Below are 18321 nucleotides of genomic sequence, written 5' to 3' on the forward strand. Positions count from 1 at the left end.
CCACACACACACACACACACCACACACACACACACACACACACACACACACACACACACACACACACACACACACACCACACCACACACACACACACACACACACACACCACAACACACAGAAAGAGAGAGAGAGAGAGGAGAGAGAGAGAGAGGAGAGAGGAGAGAGAGAGAGAGAGAGAGAGAGGAGAGAGAGAGAGAGAGACGAGAGAGATTATATTATATATATCTATATTAATATTATATATATATTATATATAATATAATATATGTATATATCTATATGTATACATACATATATCTAAACAGCATGACCAAAGGCTTTCAAAAACATGGCCCTGCATGGAACAGCTCATGGAGTTATTTAGACGAAGCATGATTATGATGGGCGGGAAAGATCGTGCGAGTTATCGTCCTCATCTGATGTGTTAGCATCTACCCAATTTATCGGCCGGCCGATTCTCCGGTCACCGTCAGGTGCTGTTTGAAGCCTAAGAAGGACTGGATGGCATTGGGCTTTTCCCAGTCTAGCGCCATAACGTTAGGTTTCCCCTAGATACGCTGAGATTTGATACGGGTCTTCTGATAGCGTGTCCAGTATTCTACCACAGAGGCCAACGGAAAGAGCAAGATTGCGATGTGCGAACGTTCTTTCATTTATCTCCCACCAGGTACTTTTTTCTTGCAAAAAGTGAGCCCATGCTTGGCTATATTCACGCTTAGTTTAATCATGGGGCTGCTAGCAAATACCATGTGCACTTTCTTCTTTAATTTTTTTAGCTTTCCAGTGTCACTTTCTGTTGCTGATGTTTATACCATCTCGTTCAGGTCGGAGATCAGCTTCTTAACATCTACACTTTGCCATACCAGACTTCACAGTCTCACCTCACATGGTCGCCCTCTTGTGCTCTTCCAATCTGACCGAAAGAGAGCGAATGTTTCTACTTTCTAAGACAAAACGCGACTGCATGGTGCGTGACATATGCGGTTTTCAGAACGTTCTCTAAGTGTTGGCGATGTGACCTCGGTACGTGTGCGTGGAAGTTTTGAGCTGCGTCTGAATTCTATGCCGACTTGGTTATCTGCTGCAGAGTCTTGTGGCGTAGTCTGACGAGCCTTTGTTGTCAGGTAACGATCATGATACTCTTCGTTTCTGTCATGGCCGCTCCGCTTCTTAAGCATGCCCTTTCCACTTCCTGTCGTGTATCTTTTTTACATCACCTTTCTCGCACTAGGTATAAGTTCAGAGGCTCAATTCCGTTTTTTATGATTGCGTTATCATTGCTTATGGTATTTAAGTGATATTGAAGGCACCTACGTCGCCTGTCTTGACAATGTCCGGGTGGCTTGACTGAAAGTTCAGGGAAGGACATCTTGCAGCGGTTTTCCAGTGAGCCGATGCCCTGAAGCTGTTCTCTGTTCTCTCATCATGGACGTCTAGAAATGCTAGTTTGTCGGACTCCAGCTCCGTGACAAATTGAATGAATGGCTTTAAGATGTTGATTCCGTCCAGGAACGAAACTACGCCTTTCTGGTGTTGCCAGAGGGTAAAGGTTTCACGGCCGTATGGCAGCCACACTGGTGGTTTGAGTGACGTGGTTTCAATCGTCCTTATTCGGAATGTTCCATCCAGATGTTGCCACTCATGGAAGGCAAATGTGCTCTCGCGGTCACTTGGTCGTTTTAGTGGTAGCATCGTCGTTTTAGCTAGAGCACGGTACTAGTGACACAACGCGAGAAGCTCAATCATGTTGTTGGTCGGGTGTGTTCTTCCCAGAAGCGTATCGAAATTTTCCAACCTGTTTCGCACACTTGCTTAAGCATACGGCGTCAATACGATGGTGGGTGCGGCTCACAAAGTCGAAGCTGATCATCTGTATGCCATATGTTTGACTCATGTCTTCCAATCAGAAGACGAAGTGGAGAGCTCTTCATGCATAATGGTGAGTTGCCTCTTAGACACGTCCGCAAAGATGTCCTGGAAGCTATTTCATGGAAACTATTTCGAGGTCACTCAGGCATTCATGACGCCTCAGTAACGTCACTTAGATCCTGCCATTCCATTAACCATTGCGGCGATCAAGACCAATAAAGATGTAATTGTTAAGTCCCTCATACCTGACCTTCGTAAGCACGATTTCCAGATTTAACGCCCGCCAAACGGCTCTCGATAAATTTGTATGCAAAATATGATGACGTAATCAAACGATGACGTAATGAGGAGCATATTCACTCAGAAGAGAACTCGTGGTTCTAAAACAGTCTTTTCACTTAAAAGTATACCAATGGTCATAAGTCAGCTTATTTCATCATATCTGATGCTTGCTTCAATATCTCCAAAAGCGGAGCATTCTCTTTATGGAGAGCAAACACGGTTTGAGAGCCTACGTTTAGTTCTTGAACACGGGCTTGGGCACCACGACGATTGTGGCAAATTCGAATGACATTCGTGCTAGTTTACAGCTAAATGATCTGAGCAGAGTTTTTATTGCTTGAAATAGGCAACATGTTTTACTGCCTGTGTAAAGCCATCAATTAATGCGCAGTTTGCTTTATTAGCCAAATACTTGATTTTTGGTGGTTTTCCGAATGAAACACCAGGGTGAAATATCTGGTGCAATTTGATGATTGGCCATTTCAAATTCAACTATATTCTTTCTCCTTTGTAGTCAGAAACTGGAGTTAGAGTGCTTAAGATGTACTTTGTTGTGACAACAATTTCATAGACAAGCATTTTGATCATTGCTCTGTAAGCAATATCGCTGGTGTTAGCCAAATAATGCTGTCCATTAGGTGACACTGGCATTGCATGCTATCTACATTTTGTGTATACACCTGAAAGCAAGGGCGAATTAGCAAAATACAGATCTCGATTGGCTTAGTGTTTGCGGGTTAATGCGACGGCAGCAGTGTAACACAGCAGGCTTCTGCGGGCTGAGTCTCCGGCTGACCGAGGAGGGCAGTGCCGCGGGTTAACATTTTGGTAAAAAGTACGTGCCTCATTCGAACAATTTTGGTCCCAAGACGTATCCCAATCGCCCCTGTTCATCCTGTTGGACGGCTGTACGGGTTTTAAGATTCTCAGCACGTTCTGAGGGACATCTGTTTTGAATAAGTGTCGACAAAGCAATCGCTTTGTCTCAAATGGCGTGGTACGTATATCCAGAGAACCTAATGGTTGCCTTTGAGTCACCGAGAGCGGACGCGGGGAAGAAGGCATGACAAGAGCAGCCAGGATGGGAACACATCTAACACAATCAACGTCCCCCCCCCCCCCCAACGGAATTAAGTACACCATCCCCCGCCCCTCGGCACATCTCCCCCGTTTGCGCGTGAATGCACCACCCGTCGAGCTGTGTGACCCCTGTAACTTGTGACCCTTGTCATGGTTTCCACCTCCAGGAGCGGTGCCTCGAATGAAGAGCAGGGACCGGACGCCATGCGGCCCTCCCCACAGCCGGGCGGCATCAGGTTCTCAAGCCCGGACCGACCCCGCGATGCAGGCCACTTCAGAACTGACCGGTTCGACGCGCTCAAGACGTTCGACGTGAGTATTCGGCAACTGGCTGTTGATTATATACTTGCTGATGTATGCAGCTGTGGCTGTCCGACACCGATTGTAACGGTCGATCAACACACCACCAATTCGAAAGCCACAATTGAGTATGTGTCCAAAGAGTGACTGTGAGGTAGGCAATCAACCAAGAGGGGTTCACCCCACCCATGGGCACTCAGTGCGGCACAGAACAAGCGTAGTGAGAGACGCATTTGCGTCGAGCATGTTGGTTGCTGATAAGTCGGTGGCGATGGTCGAAACGACGTGCTTATTCAAATTGGTCCGTTTTGGAATATGTACCTAATTGTATGTCGCTTGCGTGTCAACGTGCGCTAGCAGGAAATGATTCCCCAATTTGCCTCGAGTATCCATACCTGAACTTTGCACGCGTAATGATTTGGGGAACGTCAGTTACACAGGGAAACAAGGCTGCTGTCAGTATTTTGAAAAATATATTTTATAGCTGCAAATTACAAGAAATCGTCAACAGAAGCCCAGCCTTTAATTCCTTTATGAATCGTTAGGTAATAATCGTGACCAGCTCAAGACTATGTTTACCTTAATGAGTCCCAGTTCTTAGGATATCTAACAGAGGCGCAGCCAGGGGTGGGGTCTAAGGGGGCCGAGCTCCCAAGGTCAGGATTTGGGGTTTTTTGCCATGAAGGGGTCCCGACAGAAAGTGGAAGATCCGGGCTTATCGCGTTGCAAAATATTGGCTGCGCCCCAGATATCTAAACTTTTTGGTCCTACGAAATAAACCAGTGGAAAGGTAGAACACATCGTGTAATGCTTTCCTACCTCAAAAATGCTTTCATCGCCACGGCTAGTCAAGAAGGTTTTTGACGGCTACGCAGTTGATAGCTCGGGGAAAAGTTTCAAGGAGTATCTTAAAGCTGGTTAGAGCTTACTTTACGGTTTATCAACGGCGGTTGGTATTTATCAGACTGGCTTGATCGTGTTTCAAGCTCTTTTCGCGCAATGAGGCCAGTAGTGGAACAGTATATGGGTTAATATTTGTGCAGACGAGTAGGTGTGAACGGTGACGGCGTGCCTGTAGAACATCCACTCTGTTCCGAGGAAGGAGGGAAAAAGTACTCACTGTCTCACCAACAGTCTCAGTCTCCGAGCAGTCTCCGGCCACCTGGGGCTGCATTAGTGGGCTGCCAGCCGCATTCTATGTGGTAGAACCGCACTCCTGTCATTAACTGTTCTGTTGTAAAACCTTAGCCATATGTGAGGAGAGCAATATCGTCGGTTGAAATGCTGTATTGTGGATTTGGAAGTCAGTTTAGTGATTTTCTCTCTACTATTTAGCGGCATAATACACTTAGAACGCAAGGCCACTTCAAAGTGTTAAATAAAAGTGCGTGGGGTTTGCATTATCTTACATACTTGAATGTTTAGCGAACAAACGTTTAACTCCTTCAAAGAAGGTGTTGGTGAGACGGTGAGTACTTTTTCCGTCCTTCCTCTCCCTCCCCCCCCCCCCCTCCCCAGGAGACGGGCTTTTTGGTGATGACCAACCTGGCGCTGGAGACGAGACCCTGCTACAAACGCGTACCTGCCAAACAGATACCGAAGCCGATTCGAACGCAGGCAGGAGTGGTAAGTCATTCGCATCAAGAGACGTGCAAGAAATGTGTGAGCGTTGTGAGTGAGCCGCCTTGACTCTGCAATAGGTACGATCGCGTGGCTGTTCTCTGAACTTTGTTGCGCAAATATTTACCTTCCTGTGACGTGTGCTTTATACCTAGCCGGGCAGCTGGTGGCTGTGTCTTCCGGCGCTAGCCTTGCCGCTACCATCTAGGCAAGACCAGCCTCTAAAAGTCGCTTCGGAGCGCCGCAGGCCTATGCAGTCGGCGGTGGTGGAAGAGGAAGTGGTGGAGGAGGACGTGATGGGCAACCGTCACGCGCGCCGGGAGGCGGATCAGCCTCGATCGGGGAGCAGGTCCGCGAGTTCTTGCCGGAGGCCTTTCTCTTCTTCCTCCAGACGATCGGGTGAGGCAGGAGTCAGAGAAATGCGGTGCGCGCAGCCGGAGCCTGACCTCGGAGGAGCTTCGGGCTGTTCCTCAGCAAGTGTCGCTGTGGCGGCCAGATGTGTCCGCTCTCTACGCTGTGCGCCATTTTTTCTTCTTTTTTTTACCTGTGCCATGCCAACTGTGTTCAGCGTTCTGTCATCCGAGCAACATGCGCACGGTTTGAAGGGCACCAGGCGCGAGTCGCTTGGAGATCAGACAGTAAAGAAGCTGTCAAGCTGAACCGCAACAAGAGAGTCTTTCCTAAATTGCACTGTACATGAACCGACCCAGATGTAAACTTAGCATCATTCGTGTCACAGGCATGTTCTGAGCCTATGTTTTCATCTCTTCCTCCTCCATCTTCTTGGGGCCTTTCTTTTATTCTCATGGCGTGCTGCGTCTCGAGCGCTCCGCCATCGTTCATTGACGCGGCATTTGTCTGCGCTCCAATCGGCGTCCCCTGCCTCTGTTGTTGGTTGGCTTTCACGCCTCCTCACCGACCCTGACACGGGAGAACTGCTGTGCCGATAGCCCGGAGGGCACCACAGTGCTGACCCAAGAAATGCCCGACACTATCACATCGTGGGTCGGTTCCGCCATCTGCTCCCATCCTCAGGTAAATGAAGAGGATCCTACCCTCGAGTTGGTGAGGAGCTTTTGACTTTATTAATTTGGTGATTTCCTGCTTCCAGGTAAGTGGGGAAGGGAGGTTGGATGGCGTGGCGTTTGTTTGCTCTCCAATCGGCACACAACAAATCGGTTTGCACTCCAATTGCCTCCCCCCCCCGTGCCGGTCAGAAGTTCTCGACCCCAGGTAGCTCGGGATTCCCTGTCCGAGTTAGGAGGGGAGATTGAAAAGTTTAGTGAAGAAATCTAACTCTCAGGTAGGTGGGAAGCTGCAGCGATCCGCTGTAATTCATGATTCTTAGTCCCAGGTAGGTGAGGAGTTCCGCCCCTATGTAGGTCAAGATCCCAGGTAGATCCCAGGTAGTTCGGGATTCCCATTCCCATTTAGGTGGAAACTTACGTCCCTGCGTAGGTCGGGAGCTCTTGATCCCAGGAAACTCTGGATCATCCTGTCCTGGGTAGGAGGGAACTTCGCCCCTGGGCACATGGGAAGCTCGTGGACCCAGCTAGCTGGGGATTCCCAAGCTCTTTGTAGATGGCAGCACTGTTCGTCAGGTTTGAATGGTTTCCGCCTTTGGCGTATAAAACATTTGTGATTTATTCAGCATAGTGAGTAGAATAAGCTAAAGTTGATATAGCATTTGAAGAGCGGAACACTAGTAGGTAGATTTTACTTCAAACAGCTGAAATTGGGATTATTGCCGTTGCTTGAAAGTTTATTGCAAAGACTTCACATGCTAAGCCTTTCACTAAGTCGGTACCGTAGGAAGAAACAAACATACAAAACCCATCGAAATTCAAGCACATGAGCATTAATGACGCACCTAACTTGCAGAGGGCTCATCAGTTCGCACATTTGCTATAAGCTGATCATGACGTCACCGTGTGCTACAGGACGGGTTCGGTGTATCCAACAAGACAAACATCAAGACCTTCAAGCCATTCTTCACGGAGGTCACGTTGCCGTACTCCGTAAAGCGTGGAGAGATCCTTAACATGGCATCCACCGTGTTCAACTTCCTCGACTCCAGTCTGTCGGTAAGCGGGTCACAAAACACTTCCTCGCGCTTTTGGACCGGCTGTCCCCATCCGCATAGTGGGGCAGCTACTGATTTGCTCTCATTATGAATCTTGCCTTGATGGGCTGCTTGCAGGGGCTCCCTCATAATCATATATTGTCATAAGAACACTACATCCGTGACATACCGGCGAACATGCAGGGAAACTTATGCAAATATATTTTACCTATTTGAGGATATTGAGGCTATCATCGCATATAATAACATAAGCTCACTTTTAACTTATGGCACGCTTTTAAGTGCACTCAACTATTCCAGGCAATACATTTCAGTTATCAAGTAAATTCCTCCGTAACACGTCATCTTTTCATTCCTACATTGAACGAATGACGTCAGGGAGGCTACCAAGGTGGCCCTAAGAAATTCCGGCCGCAGGGGACGGGCCAGCTCACTTGTAGTAATTTAACTTCCCAGGAGGTGTTGACCTCTCAGAGAGATGTTGGCAAGCCCCGAATATTGCTACGTGTGCGTGTTGTGGCCCTTTCTCCTGGTGTTCTTACGCACTATGTGTTTAGCTTTCCTTGTTCAGTTGCATTCACCTCCTCGGTTTAGGCGCTATTCGTACGCTATTCATGTATTCGTGTATACCTGCGTAATTTCTGTCATACCTGGTGCCACTGTTTTACTTTCTGTATCAAGCGGGAAAAAACGTGACTCGTGTTCGAAACTTTCACTGTATGCATAACTTTACCGCCAATTGAATTCCGCTGCAAGGCAGAAATCGTGCCGACCTAAGCCAGCCACAAAGACCTGATAATAGCAGATAGTAATATTTATACTGGGCTTGAGAACCGCATGGCCAATAAAGAAGTACTATTTGCGTGTCGCTTCTATCGAATCATGTATGCCAGAGTGATCTTGGAATAGTCTGCACGAAAAAATCTGCTCTAGTTGGCAGGCGCCTAGCTCAGAAATCAGATGGTTTTAAAGAGTTTTCCACATCGGTGCGGGGTTTTGAACTGAAATAATATTCTTTAAGATCATTCGGTGCAGCTCACAACCCTGCCTTCTTGCAACCTAGTTCCTTTTCATTTCTGAACTACACGCCTGCGAAGATATGCAGACTTTTTCGTGCAGACTACTTCAAGGTAACGCAGGCATCCATGGTGTCATAATAATGTCATTCAAATCCTGCCATTCTGGTCATGCGACGATTTAAGCCAAAAGAAACTATCGTTTTCAAGTCGATCATATCTGCCGTTAGTGTGCACGATTTTCAGATATCATGGCCGTAAAATGGCTCTTAATTCACGCTCGGGTGGCGGTGAAACTGACCCCCCCCCCGAGGCTTTTTCCGGAATGGTTTCCGAACGGTGTGACGTAGCTGCACCAAATTGTGCATGGCTGTAAACAATTGAATAGCGCATCGTTTCGTATCAAACAGTCAGATGTACCTTGTTAAGTCGCTGACCTACGGCAGGTCAGTGTCAGGCCATGGTTTCAGCGAGGTCAATTTCTGGGGAAGGGCTCAACCTGATGCAACGACGGAGCGTTAGACGAAGCCATGCATCTCTGAGTTACTTTCTTAGACAACACAACAATTAAATTACACTGACCTAGAATCAGTTATGTAGGTCAGATCAAGGTCAAAATCAACTAGCTTTATTATTCTCGAGCTTGCTGTATGAGGTAGTTTCTGGTGCTCGTTCGAAATTATTGGTGACAGTAATCGCGTTATGCATTTTCCGTGGTCTTCTTCAGGGTCGGAATAGGCCGCTGGTCTAAAATTGCCCAGGTCAACATTTTGTTGTCAGCAACATATTGCTTAGCTTAAGCTTTGCCGCTTCGTGTCAAATGGAAAACTCAAAGCAGTCTTGTATGATTTTGGTCACCATGACCTTTAAATGGTTAAACAAAGCCACTCACCTCAGGCGAGCATGTGACCTTTTGTTTAGAAATGTTGTCTAAGTTCTGAAGGCGCTTGGGAGACTAAACTGGAACTTGCTTGACCATAGTTGATCTCATGGTCGTAACCTAGGAGCTGCAAAATTTGCCTCATTGATTTCATGTACACGCCAATACGCCCTGTAAATTTTGTGTCTCTAGCTCTCTTAGTTCGTGAGACCTGAGGGGGATCAAATTGACCCCCACCGGAGCGAAGGGTGCCCAACCGGCCACTCGGTCGCGTGTAAGTCAATGCTGTTCAAGGTGCGATGACATAAGATGACAATGACACGTTAAGGATCATATTTACCAAACAGATAAATTGCGTATTCTTGAAAAATGTTTTCCACTTAAGGGTATACCAAACGTCATTAGTGAGCTTATTTCATTATATCTGATGCTTGCTGAAATGTCTTCAAATGTGGAGCATTCCCTTTATATATATATATATATATATATATATATATATATATATGTAGTTGCGACGTATTGACACCCTATGCCTACTCTAGCTTGAGTAAACCTTAGAGCATTTTATGCGGGCATGTGGAATTTTAATGTCAAGAAATGGGTTGCGAGACATCTGACGAGCATGTCGATCGGTCAGGGAGATGTAACGCCGAAGGAAGTGTACCGCTGAAGGTGGTGTTCGGGAGGTGTGTGGGATTGAGAGCTGATAAAGCGATTTGCACATGATTTAGCGTAGTTGACAACCTTGTCATTCCTAAGACGAGCATATATAGTATATATATATATATATATATATATATATATATATATATATATATATAGAGATATATTCTCGGAAGATAGTAGAATGCACTTGCCAGATAAGCAGATATTCCTTCTAAAAACCTACCCTACTGGTAAAATCACATCTGGCCGAACTGTTTGTAGTACCCGCCTCCCAGACGCCCCCAACTCCATACGTTAGTATGGAGTTGGGGGCGTCTGGGCGTCCCTCCCCACCTCAGGCATCACCCGGCTACATTAACAGACATTGCAGTTCACACAAGCTACCAGTTGCAGATGTTGCAGTGCACATCTGCACATCAGTTGCAGATGTTGCAGTGCAGTCCTGCACACCAGTTGCAGATGTTGCAGTGCATTTCTACAACCACTTGCATATGCTGCAGTGCAGTCCTGCACAACAGTTGCGCCCTGTAGTAAAAGTTTCCCAAATGTTAGTGAACTTCGTTCCCGGCAGGTGTACCTAGAGCTGGTGGCGTCGGACGATTACTCACTGGCGGACGAAGACTCGCCCGCGAGCATTGACCTCTGTGTGCCGGCGGGCCGCTCCGAGGTCAGCCACTTCCCGCTGACCTTCACCTCTCTGGGCGAGGTCAACATCACCGTCACGGCCAGACTCCGAGACGGCAACTGTGACCAGCCGAACACCGTCGGCCCCGGCAGGTGGGTTTTCTATTGTTTTTAGCCGTGGCGGTGGTGTTTTCTCAATGATGTCACATGATTGATTGGTGCAAATACGTTACCGGATCACTTGCCGTCTGTGGCACAGTGACTTGGATCAAAATAAACCAGAGTTACCTGCACTAGTGCGATATGAAACTGATGAAAACAAGAAAATCAGTTTCATAAAAAGCCAAGTATACAATTCGGCCGAAGGATGTAGCATCCCAACTCTTTAATTTGAATCCGGTTAGGTAATGTAAGGAGGACCTATATTTATCTAGGTCTGTAGAATTGTAGTGTTCACGGGAAATGTAAAGAAAGAAGTTGCTCCGTAATCAGCAAGCATTGATGACGTTTCATAAGCGCAGCTGATTTGTCCATGGGGCAGACTGTCACTTCAAAACTGAAATAAATTAAAGTAAAGCTTCGCCTTTCGTAAAATAGCATTGGTGGTCAAGAGAAGCTGGCGCTGGCTAAGAGGGGAAAGGCTGATCATTTATGCACAGAATCAGCCTGTAGTGGAAAATTCCCTAGCTATGAAGCGATGCTAACATATCAGGGTAGGCTCTGTATGCGGGGAGACCGCTGTATGCGTCTGTGAGAAAACCAGTGCAACTTCAGTTCGTATGGTAACTTTTTTGTATGCATCACGAACATATGTTAAGAAGTGCATTGGCTAAAGATAGCGAGTTAGTAAGAAAATGTACATCTTTCCCAGATGTCGCAAATTCCACCTGATCATTTTTCTGTATTGTTGTGACCCAGACATGACGTAAGCCCACAAAATACACATCGAAGGGTAAGGATAGTCAGCTATTTCAGTTACACTGTCGATTTTAGCTATTTTAGCCTATGATGTTCGCATACGGGGTACCAGTAAGCTTTGGCCATGAACACACAAACCGAACAACTTTATTGATTTCTGTAAGAAGCGGAACGATGTCAAAATGCAAAGGATGTATGCATTTCAGCGACATAAAGCAGTGATCGTCATTTGTTTTGTGCTGTTAGCTAAGAAGTCTGCTCCACATCCCGATGTGAGTGTGAGAGGATGGACACAATTATCTAAACATCTGACGTGCTGGGATGAAAGGGATAATGACTGTGATTTATCCGATTAACTCGTCATCATTGTCATATAATCACTTTAAATTTGTGTCGTTCAGGTCACTGCGAACACCAAAATGTCGGGTATGATGACTATACAAGAATATGTCGGATATGATGCCATGATTAACGTCGACAGAATACGTTCTTTGTCGTCCAGTTTTCTCTCCGTAAAAGGACTTTCTCCGATATCTTGCATGCTCGGAATCTCCCAAGCTTCTGTGATTGGTATGCTATTGCTAGCACAAACACCGTGACGCTCCTGCTGTGACCGACAGTGATACAATCATTCGTCCGCTAGTGGTCAAGCCCGAGGGATTTCCGCAAGAGGAGACGACGTCACGGTTCGTGTGCCTGGACGAAGGTGAGTGATGACTCTTGTAACAGATTCATCTGTAAGTAGGTCTTGAATTAGTCCAGTGAACTCGCTTGGCGCCTGACAGTGCGTGGCGCGTGCTTGCGTGCGTGCGTGCGTGCGTGCGTGCGTGCGTGCGTGCGTGGGTGCGTGCGTGCGCGTGTGTGTGTGTGTGTGTGTGTGTGTGTGTATGTGTGTGTGTGTGTATGTGTGTGTGTGTGTGTGTGTGTGTGTGTGTGTGTGTGTGTGTGTGTGTGTGTGTGTGTGTGTGTGTGTGTGTGTGCGTGCGTGCGTGCGTGCGTGTGTGCGTGTGTGCGTGCGTGCGTGTGTGTGTGTGTGTGTGTGTGTGTGTGTGTGTGTGTGTGTGTGTGTGTGTGTGTGTGTGTGTGTGTGTGTGTGTGTGTGTGTGTGTGTGTGTGTGTGTGTGTGTGTGTGTGTGTGTGTGTGTGTGTGTGTGTGTGTGTGTGTGTGTGTGTGTGTGTGTGTGTGTGTGTGTGTGTGTGTGTGTGTGTGTGTGTGTGTGGTGTGTGTGTGTGTGTGTGTGTGTGTGTGTGTGTGTGTGTGTGTGTGTGTGTGTGTGTGTGTGTGTGTGTGTGTGTGTGTGTTAGTTTGATGGTGGTCTGATGGTGTGCTATGAAGTCTGTGGGTGCGTGCCGTCTAAGTAGAGGTAACGGTGTTTGAAGTACTTCGGAACATGGTGTTGAGTGAGGTCTGATAGCTCTTGGCGGTGTATGGTGACAGCTAGGGGGATTAGGACAATGGGCGTCGAAACGGCCCGAGGAACATTCCGGTCCTGATAACTAAAGAGCATACTATAGCTTTGTCATGTGCGTTAGAAGCAGTTTTTCCGTGGAAAGCTAGAAACTACTGCCTTGGTAGCAGTATTATTGCAATTAGAGGTGCTTAATATCAATAATATTGCAAAACCAAGTTTTAGGAAACGCTCTTACAATGTTTTAAACTTAACGATGTAACTCAATATTAATGTATTCAAGCGTTTTGTATTTTAGGCATCTGGTAAAAGAAAACTTAACGCTCCTGAGCAGTTTTGGTTTAGGGTAGAATGCAACATGTGTGGCTTTGCTTTTTTTACTCAGAAATGTTCGCAAGAAAACCACCAGGTGCTCTTGCCGCGTGACCTCAAGCTCCGGTTGTTCATGACACGAAACAACCAGCGAACAGCGGTTGGGGATTTGCCACTACAATTCCTATGTTTTCAGTGTTTTCATTGATAACATAACCACATGCTTGATTTCGACGATGATCAGCTATATTAGCGACGAGGAGTCTGTTATGGATCGCTATGATAGGCCTAAGTCCGTGATGCGGCCGGACCGCCTGTTATGGTTGGCCTTTGATCAGCTCGTGATGTGTCAGGAGCCGAGCCTCACGTGGAGCAGATTTCGATGGTGGCTCCTGAAGGCCTGGTGCCGGACTCTGAACGGGCCTATTTCTCCGTGGTGGGGGATCTGCTCGGACCTTCGTACGACGTGAGTTTGCCCCAGATGTACCTCTCATCCGTAGACCCAGTTTTGATTCATGACACGCACAGATGCTACGAAGTGACAACAAACGTGACAGCAACATGTGTCGGCTCGCCGCGCGGGTTCGGTGGAGTTGTCTGTTATCGCTTGCTGCCGTTTGTTCGAGAAAACAAAAACATCCCTTACGAGATACAAGCGGGGCGAGAGTTAAGGTTTTTGTGCCAAGCATGCGCATTAAATGCCACATCAGCTACCGAAAAATTCGACATAATTTCATGATATGCTGGACAGATTTACTTTGAAAACCTTGGGGGAGAGGAAATACAAGTTGAGTGTGATTTTTGTGATTTGCTCATGCTCAGTCTTGTCTTAAAATGATGTTTCGCTGGTGTAATGATGTTTCGCTGTAATGACTGGTATGTAAAGGCTTGCAAGTTAATTTACGTTGAGCTTTCACCCTGAGTTTCTCACTGGTCACCTTTCAGAAAGTGAACTGAGGGGTAAGTAGTTATAAATGGGTATTTGGTGTCACTGAATTCCTTGCATTATGATATCCCAAAAGCGAATGTCATTCATGCTCTCTCTGCTACGGTCGAAGTATCTGGCCATGAAACTCGCGCGAAAAGCTGCAGAACACGGGCCCAAGCCGAGCACCACCTGGGCAAGCAAGCTGGAGTGAAGCAAAGTGAACACGTGACAAGTGGTGAAAGGATGGACAGCTGTCAGCTCTGAAGTTTGAATCGGTGTATACAGCTGGTCGGCCGCTTTCCAGCCAGGGAACATCCTGTGCTCTGTGTGACTGAGGCTTCGCGTCAGATTCGGAAGCAGATTACATCAAGGCGCAGTATCAACGATTCGGGGTGGGAAAGTGTCTTGTCTCCAGCCTAGCCTTTTGGACATTCTTAGCCTGCGCCCGGCCGGGGGGGGCGTTGACTTTGCTCCCTGGCATCTCCAGCTTCCAGACGTCTTACGAGGAAAAAAGCGTACCGCTAGACACGTTTTGTCAAATAATGAAAGACGAAGTTTTTATCAAATATTTACCCTTTTACCTTTAAGTGTCAAATACTAGAGGTTACAAAAGACGAAAGGGCGTCCTGACACCTGTAGTATAAATATGCTAATATGCCAAGAAGAATATTGGGGGCGCATAAGAAAACGTTTCGACTGTGAGGAATTCATTCCGATTATTTGTTTTCCCACACAAGGGTCAGGTCAGGTCAGCCCACCGTTGAAAATTGGACTTTCATTAGCTAACAAGAACGATACTTGTGTGGTTTCCTTCACAACGTGCTACTGACTAAGTATATTTCATTGGGCGCAGTTATGGAAAAGCGTCGCAGACACAAAATTGTCATTTTGGACCGACCTTATGGTAGGCTGAAGCCAACTTAGGTCAAACTCAGAACCATCAAAATGAAGGAATTGAGGTGCTCGCCGAGTCTAAGTGACAAGTACGACTAAGTCACAGTTATTCACGAAAATGGCAAAACTGACTTCACCTGAGGTCTCTAATCTTCCCTGCATCGAAAAGAAATATTCAAACTGAAGGTGCTGTCACGTTCTGTAACTATAATAAATTTTAACTATGTGAAATCAGGTACAAAAAAATATGGATGGTCAATGCTTTTTTTCCAAATTGACATTTTTGACCCGACATAGGTCAGTTATCTTGACAAATCGACCTGCTCAAATTTGCACAATGTGTACCACATCGTTAGATAAACTGGTGCTAAAAATTCGCTGTTGCTGCGAGCGTCTGTCCTTGAGCTGTGTTGGAAAACCGTAGGAGGAAGTCAAGTCCCCTCCCAGGACGGGCGTGGGTCAAAAACGTCTGACCCATAACGGGGACATTGCACATAAATCGATAAGTGCTTTACACGCTTGTCCTTCGGATTTCGACTTTGTTAGGTCACAGCGGTCGTCATCAACGTTGAAGTCACCTGTGACGTTTTCAAGTCTTTCAGTCGCAGCATTTTGGATTTGTAGCCTCCGGCAATTCGTGTTGCGTGATCTCAAGGCTACATTCAGGGTCGATTTTTCCCTTTACTTAAAAAATAATGTGGCAAGCCTACACGTCAAAATGATGTAAAAGTTTGCCAGCATCCCTTATGCTATTCTTCGGGGCGTCATTGTGCAAAAAAAAGATCAGGTCATTATTATCTGCTGCAAAGCACGCAAAACATCTTTCCTATGTGCCATTTATCTTTTTCTCGTCAGCCTGTAAAAAGCGTAGCTTGGTTTCTAGATTCCAAAATTAAAAAAGGTGGTTATCGGCCAGGGAAAAACATGGTCTTTGCACTGAAGAGTCATGCGTAACGCACGAGGACTGGCCGTGCGGCGCGCCGCATCGCCAGCTGCCCATCCGCCCCCCCCCCCCCCGCGCCCCACCTTTCCCCATTTAGACTGTCAACGCCGGGGTAATTGGAGCAAAGGGGAGGGATGGAGAGGTGAGTGTTTACTGCGATGATGGTGTCGTCTCTTGTTCATGTGGGGCGGCTCAGAAGTGAGGCAAGGGCCCAATGGTAAGGCCTTCGCTCTGCGCCTGTTTTCCGAATTGGCGTATTGGCAGTGTGCCTGTCGACAAGGACACGATCAAATAACTCCAGTTGTGTTGATCCATTTGGGAAGCACAAAATAAGAGCAAGTCGAGATTTGAGAACCGTCAAATGAATTGTTAAACAGACAGAGACAGTTATTGGCACAGCTCTGTGCCAGTAGTGAACGGGGAAACGGATACTGTTTTCGAAACTGATGGCCTTCACCTGAACAGATTAACAACGAGCGGCACAGAAAAGCCTAGCCGTGTTCTTTACGTCCAGCAGCCATAAAAATGTTATGATTGAGTGCTGGTTTGAGACCATGATGTTAACGAATAGCGGGGTAATGAGAGACAGCAGTCTTATGATGTCAAACTTCATCTATAATGGCGGACACGAGCTTTTGGCCCCGAGTCTCCGTTATGTCTAATGTTTTGGCAAATACACTGTGAAACATTAAATTCGTTCGTTCAGTGAACATGCGCACATGTCGGTATAGGTGCCAGCCAACGAAGAACACTTTACAACATCCGCATGCATGCGAAATGTGACGCTGGTTTCTAGATATATGTACATCGTACATATGCCATATATTTCCAGGCGTACATCTTATCTCACACTTCACACATGCATCTTACATAATAATTTTCCACAAGCTACGTCTTCAGTAATTCAGGTTCTCGTTATTGGCCCAAAAGGAGCACACGTGAAACGTACAGATCCCGACTCTAAAACAGAAAATTATCATTCGATGCGTTGCTGGATGCAAACATTGTAATGCCTCATAAAAACGATGTGGTGGTAGTGCAGCATTCTTCAGTAAGACGTTTGAGTCAGATGATGTTATAAAATGTTCTTTGGTGACTTCCCATATTCATAAGCGTGCATGGCTTTGTTTGTGCGCGTGAATTTGCTGTTCAACGTGACTTTGAGAAAACTCAAGTTGGGGGAAACCCTGGATCAATCGTTCGTCTTTGCTATTTGTAGGTGAAGTGTCATATTATGAGACTGTGCTTTCTCATTCACATGCTTGGTACCCTAAAGATGTTATATGTTACAATAGTCCGTCTGCATTGCCACCAGACGTAAATCAAGGTTACTTCATCTGTCATGCTGAAAACACCGGCAGTGGCGAGTCATGTGGGAATTCGGTCGTCGAGCATTGCCAATCGTATATTAGATCACAGCACTACACAACATCGTACCAAAATACCAATAACTACACCCATCACGGTTATTTTCAAGAAAATAAAGCGCCGTGCTGGGTTATGATATGCCGTGTGGACAAGTTCAAGCTCTGTTGCAAACAGAAAGTTTTTGGTGTTCAGTTATGGTCAGTGACGTTCTTTGCCCGTCAGAGGGTCAGGGTAACCAGGACCTACGAGACTGCTCCGGTGTTGCTATTCGAATAAGCAACAGGGATCACGCTGGCAGTGTATACCTAAAGCAGCATGTTGCGCTGGGTCATTTTACCTAAATAAATTACTCTATTTTTCTACGAAATATCCATGAAACTCATTTGTTGTTGCCCTGGTCACTGAAAAATTCTAAACAATCGCCAAAAGGCACCCCATAACGCAAGGTCTTGAGTGAAAAACATATTTGTTTTTACCTCGATGTGCCCGTCATACCTGACCCTAGGTCAAGAAAGTTTGTCGCTTTTCTAAATTCAATTGGCGTATTGCCTAGGAAACTATCCCAGGATTGTATCGCTTCATCTAAAACGACGCTGCCGCATCAGATTGAACGATTCCTTACAAATGGCCTTTGGTCGAAGCTATGTTCTGATTTTGACATGCATAGATAAGCGATCTTACAAGACATGTCTAATTTTTTGGGTTAATAGATCCGCTTTCAGCTGCTTACAGCTACGTGAGCAATTTCCGAGCGTCATTTCCATAGCGCCGTTCGGAAATCATTCTAGAAAACGTTTGAGGCGTCGAATTGGCCTTCACCCGAGCGCGTATTCTGACCCTTGAAACAGAACTCACCAAGAATTGGCTGGCAGCGTCGAATGTTGATATAACCAACAGTGCGAAGCACATTTGCTGCTGCGCCATATGGACAATGCGAAAGTCGGAGATTAAGGAAAAGTATCACTGAACTAGTGGCATCGGCTGGAAACCGATGTAAGTGGTGCATTGTCAAAACTTGATTACGTCACCGAACTGGTCACTGCACTTCATGGGCTTCTACATGTAATTGCGTCCCCTCATTGATCAACAATTGCTGGTTGAATGGCATCGTATTTTTGTGATCAAA

At 46.4% G+C, this 18321-nt stretch overlaps 1 protein-coding gene across 2 annotated transcripts in view; it reads left to right on the forward strand.

Annotated features, from left to right (window-relative positions):
- LOC119104894 (murinoglobulin-1) overlaps nt 1–18321 on the forward strand; it is a 55567-nt gene that overhangs the window by 26347 nt on the left and 10899 nt on the right. Inside the window, exons 5-12 of one of the 2 annotated variants that reach the window (XM_037228629.1) lie at nt 3402–3546; nt 5053–5160; nt 5402–5553; nt 6105–6189; nt 7095–7238; nt 10371–10576; nt 11962–12047; nt 13416–13528. In XM_037228629.1, coding sequence (XP_037084524.1) covers nt 3402–3546; nt 5053–5160; nt 5402–5553; nt 6105–6189; nt 7095–7238; nt 10371–10576; nt 11962–12047; nt 13416–13528 — 1039 coding nt within the window. The remainder of the gene's footprint in view (nt 1–3401; nt 3547–5052; nt 5161–5401; nt 5554–6104; nt 6190–7094; nt 7239–10370; nt 10577–11961; nt 12048–13415; nt 13529–18321) is intronic. The other variant, XM_037228630.1, reaches the window with a different exon arrangement.

Source organism: Pollicipes pollicipes, unplaced genomic scaffold, assembly GCF_011947565.3.
Source record: "Pollicipes pollicipes isolate AB1234 unplaced genomic scaffold, Ppol_2.1 Scaffold_6052;HRSCAF=7182_pilon_pilon_pilon, whole genome shotgun sequence".
Taxonomy (NCBI): Eukaryota; Metazoa; Arthropoda; class Thecostraca; order Pollicipedomorpha; family Pollicipedidae; genus Pollicipes; species Pollicipes pollicipes.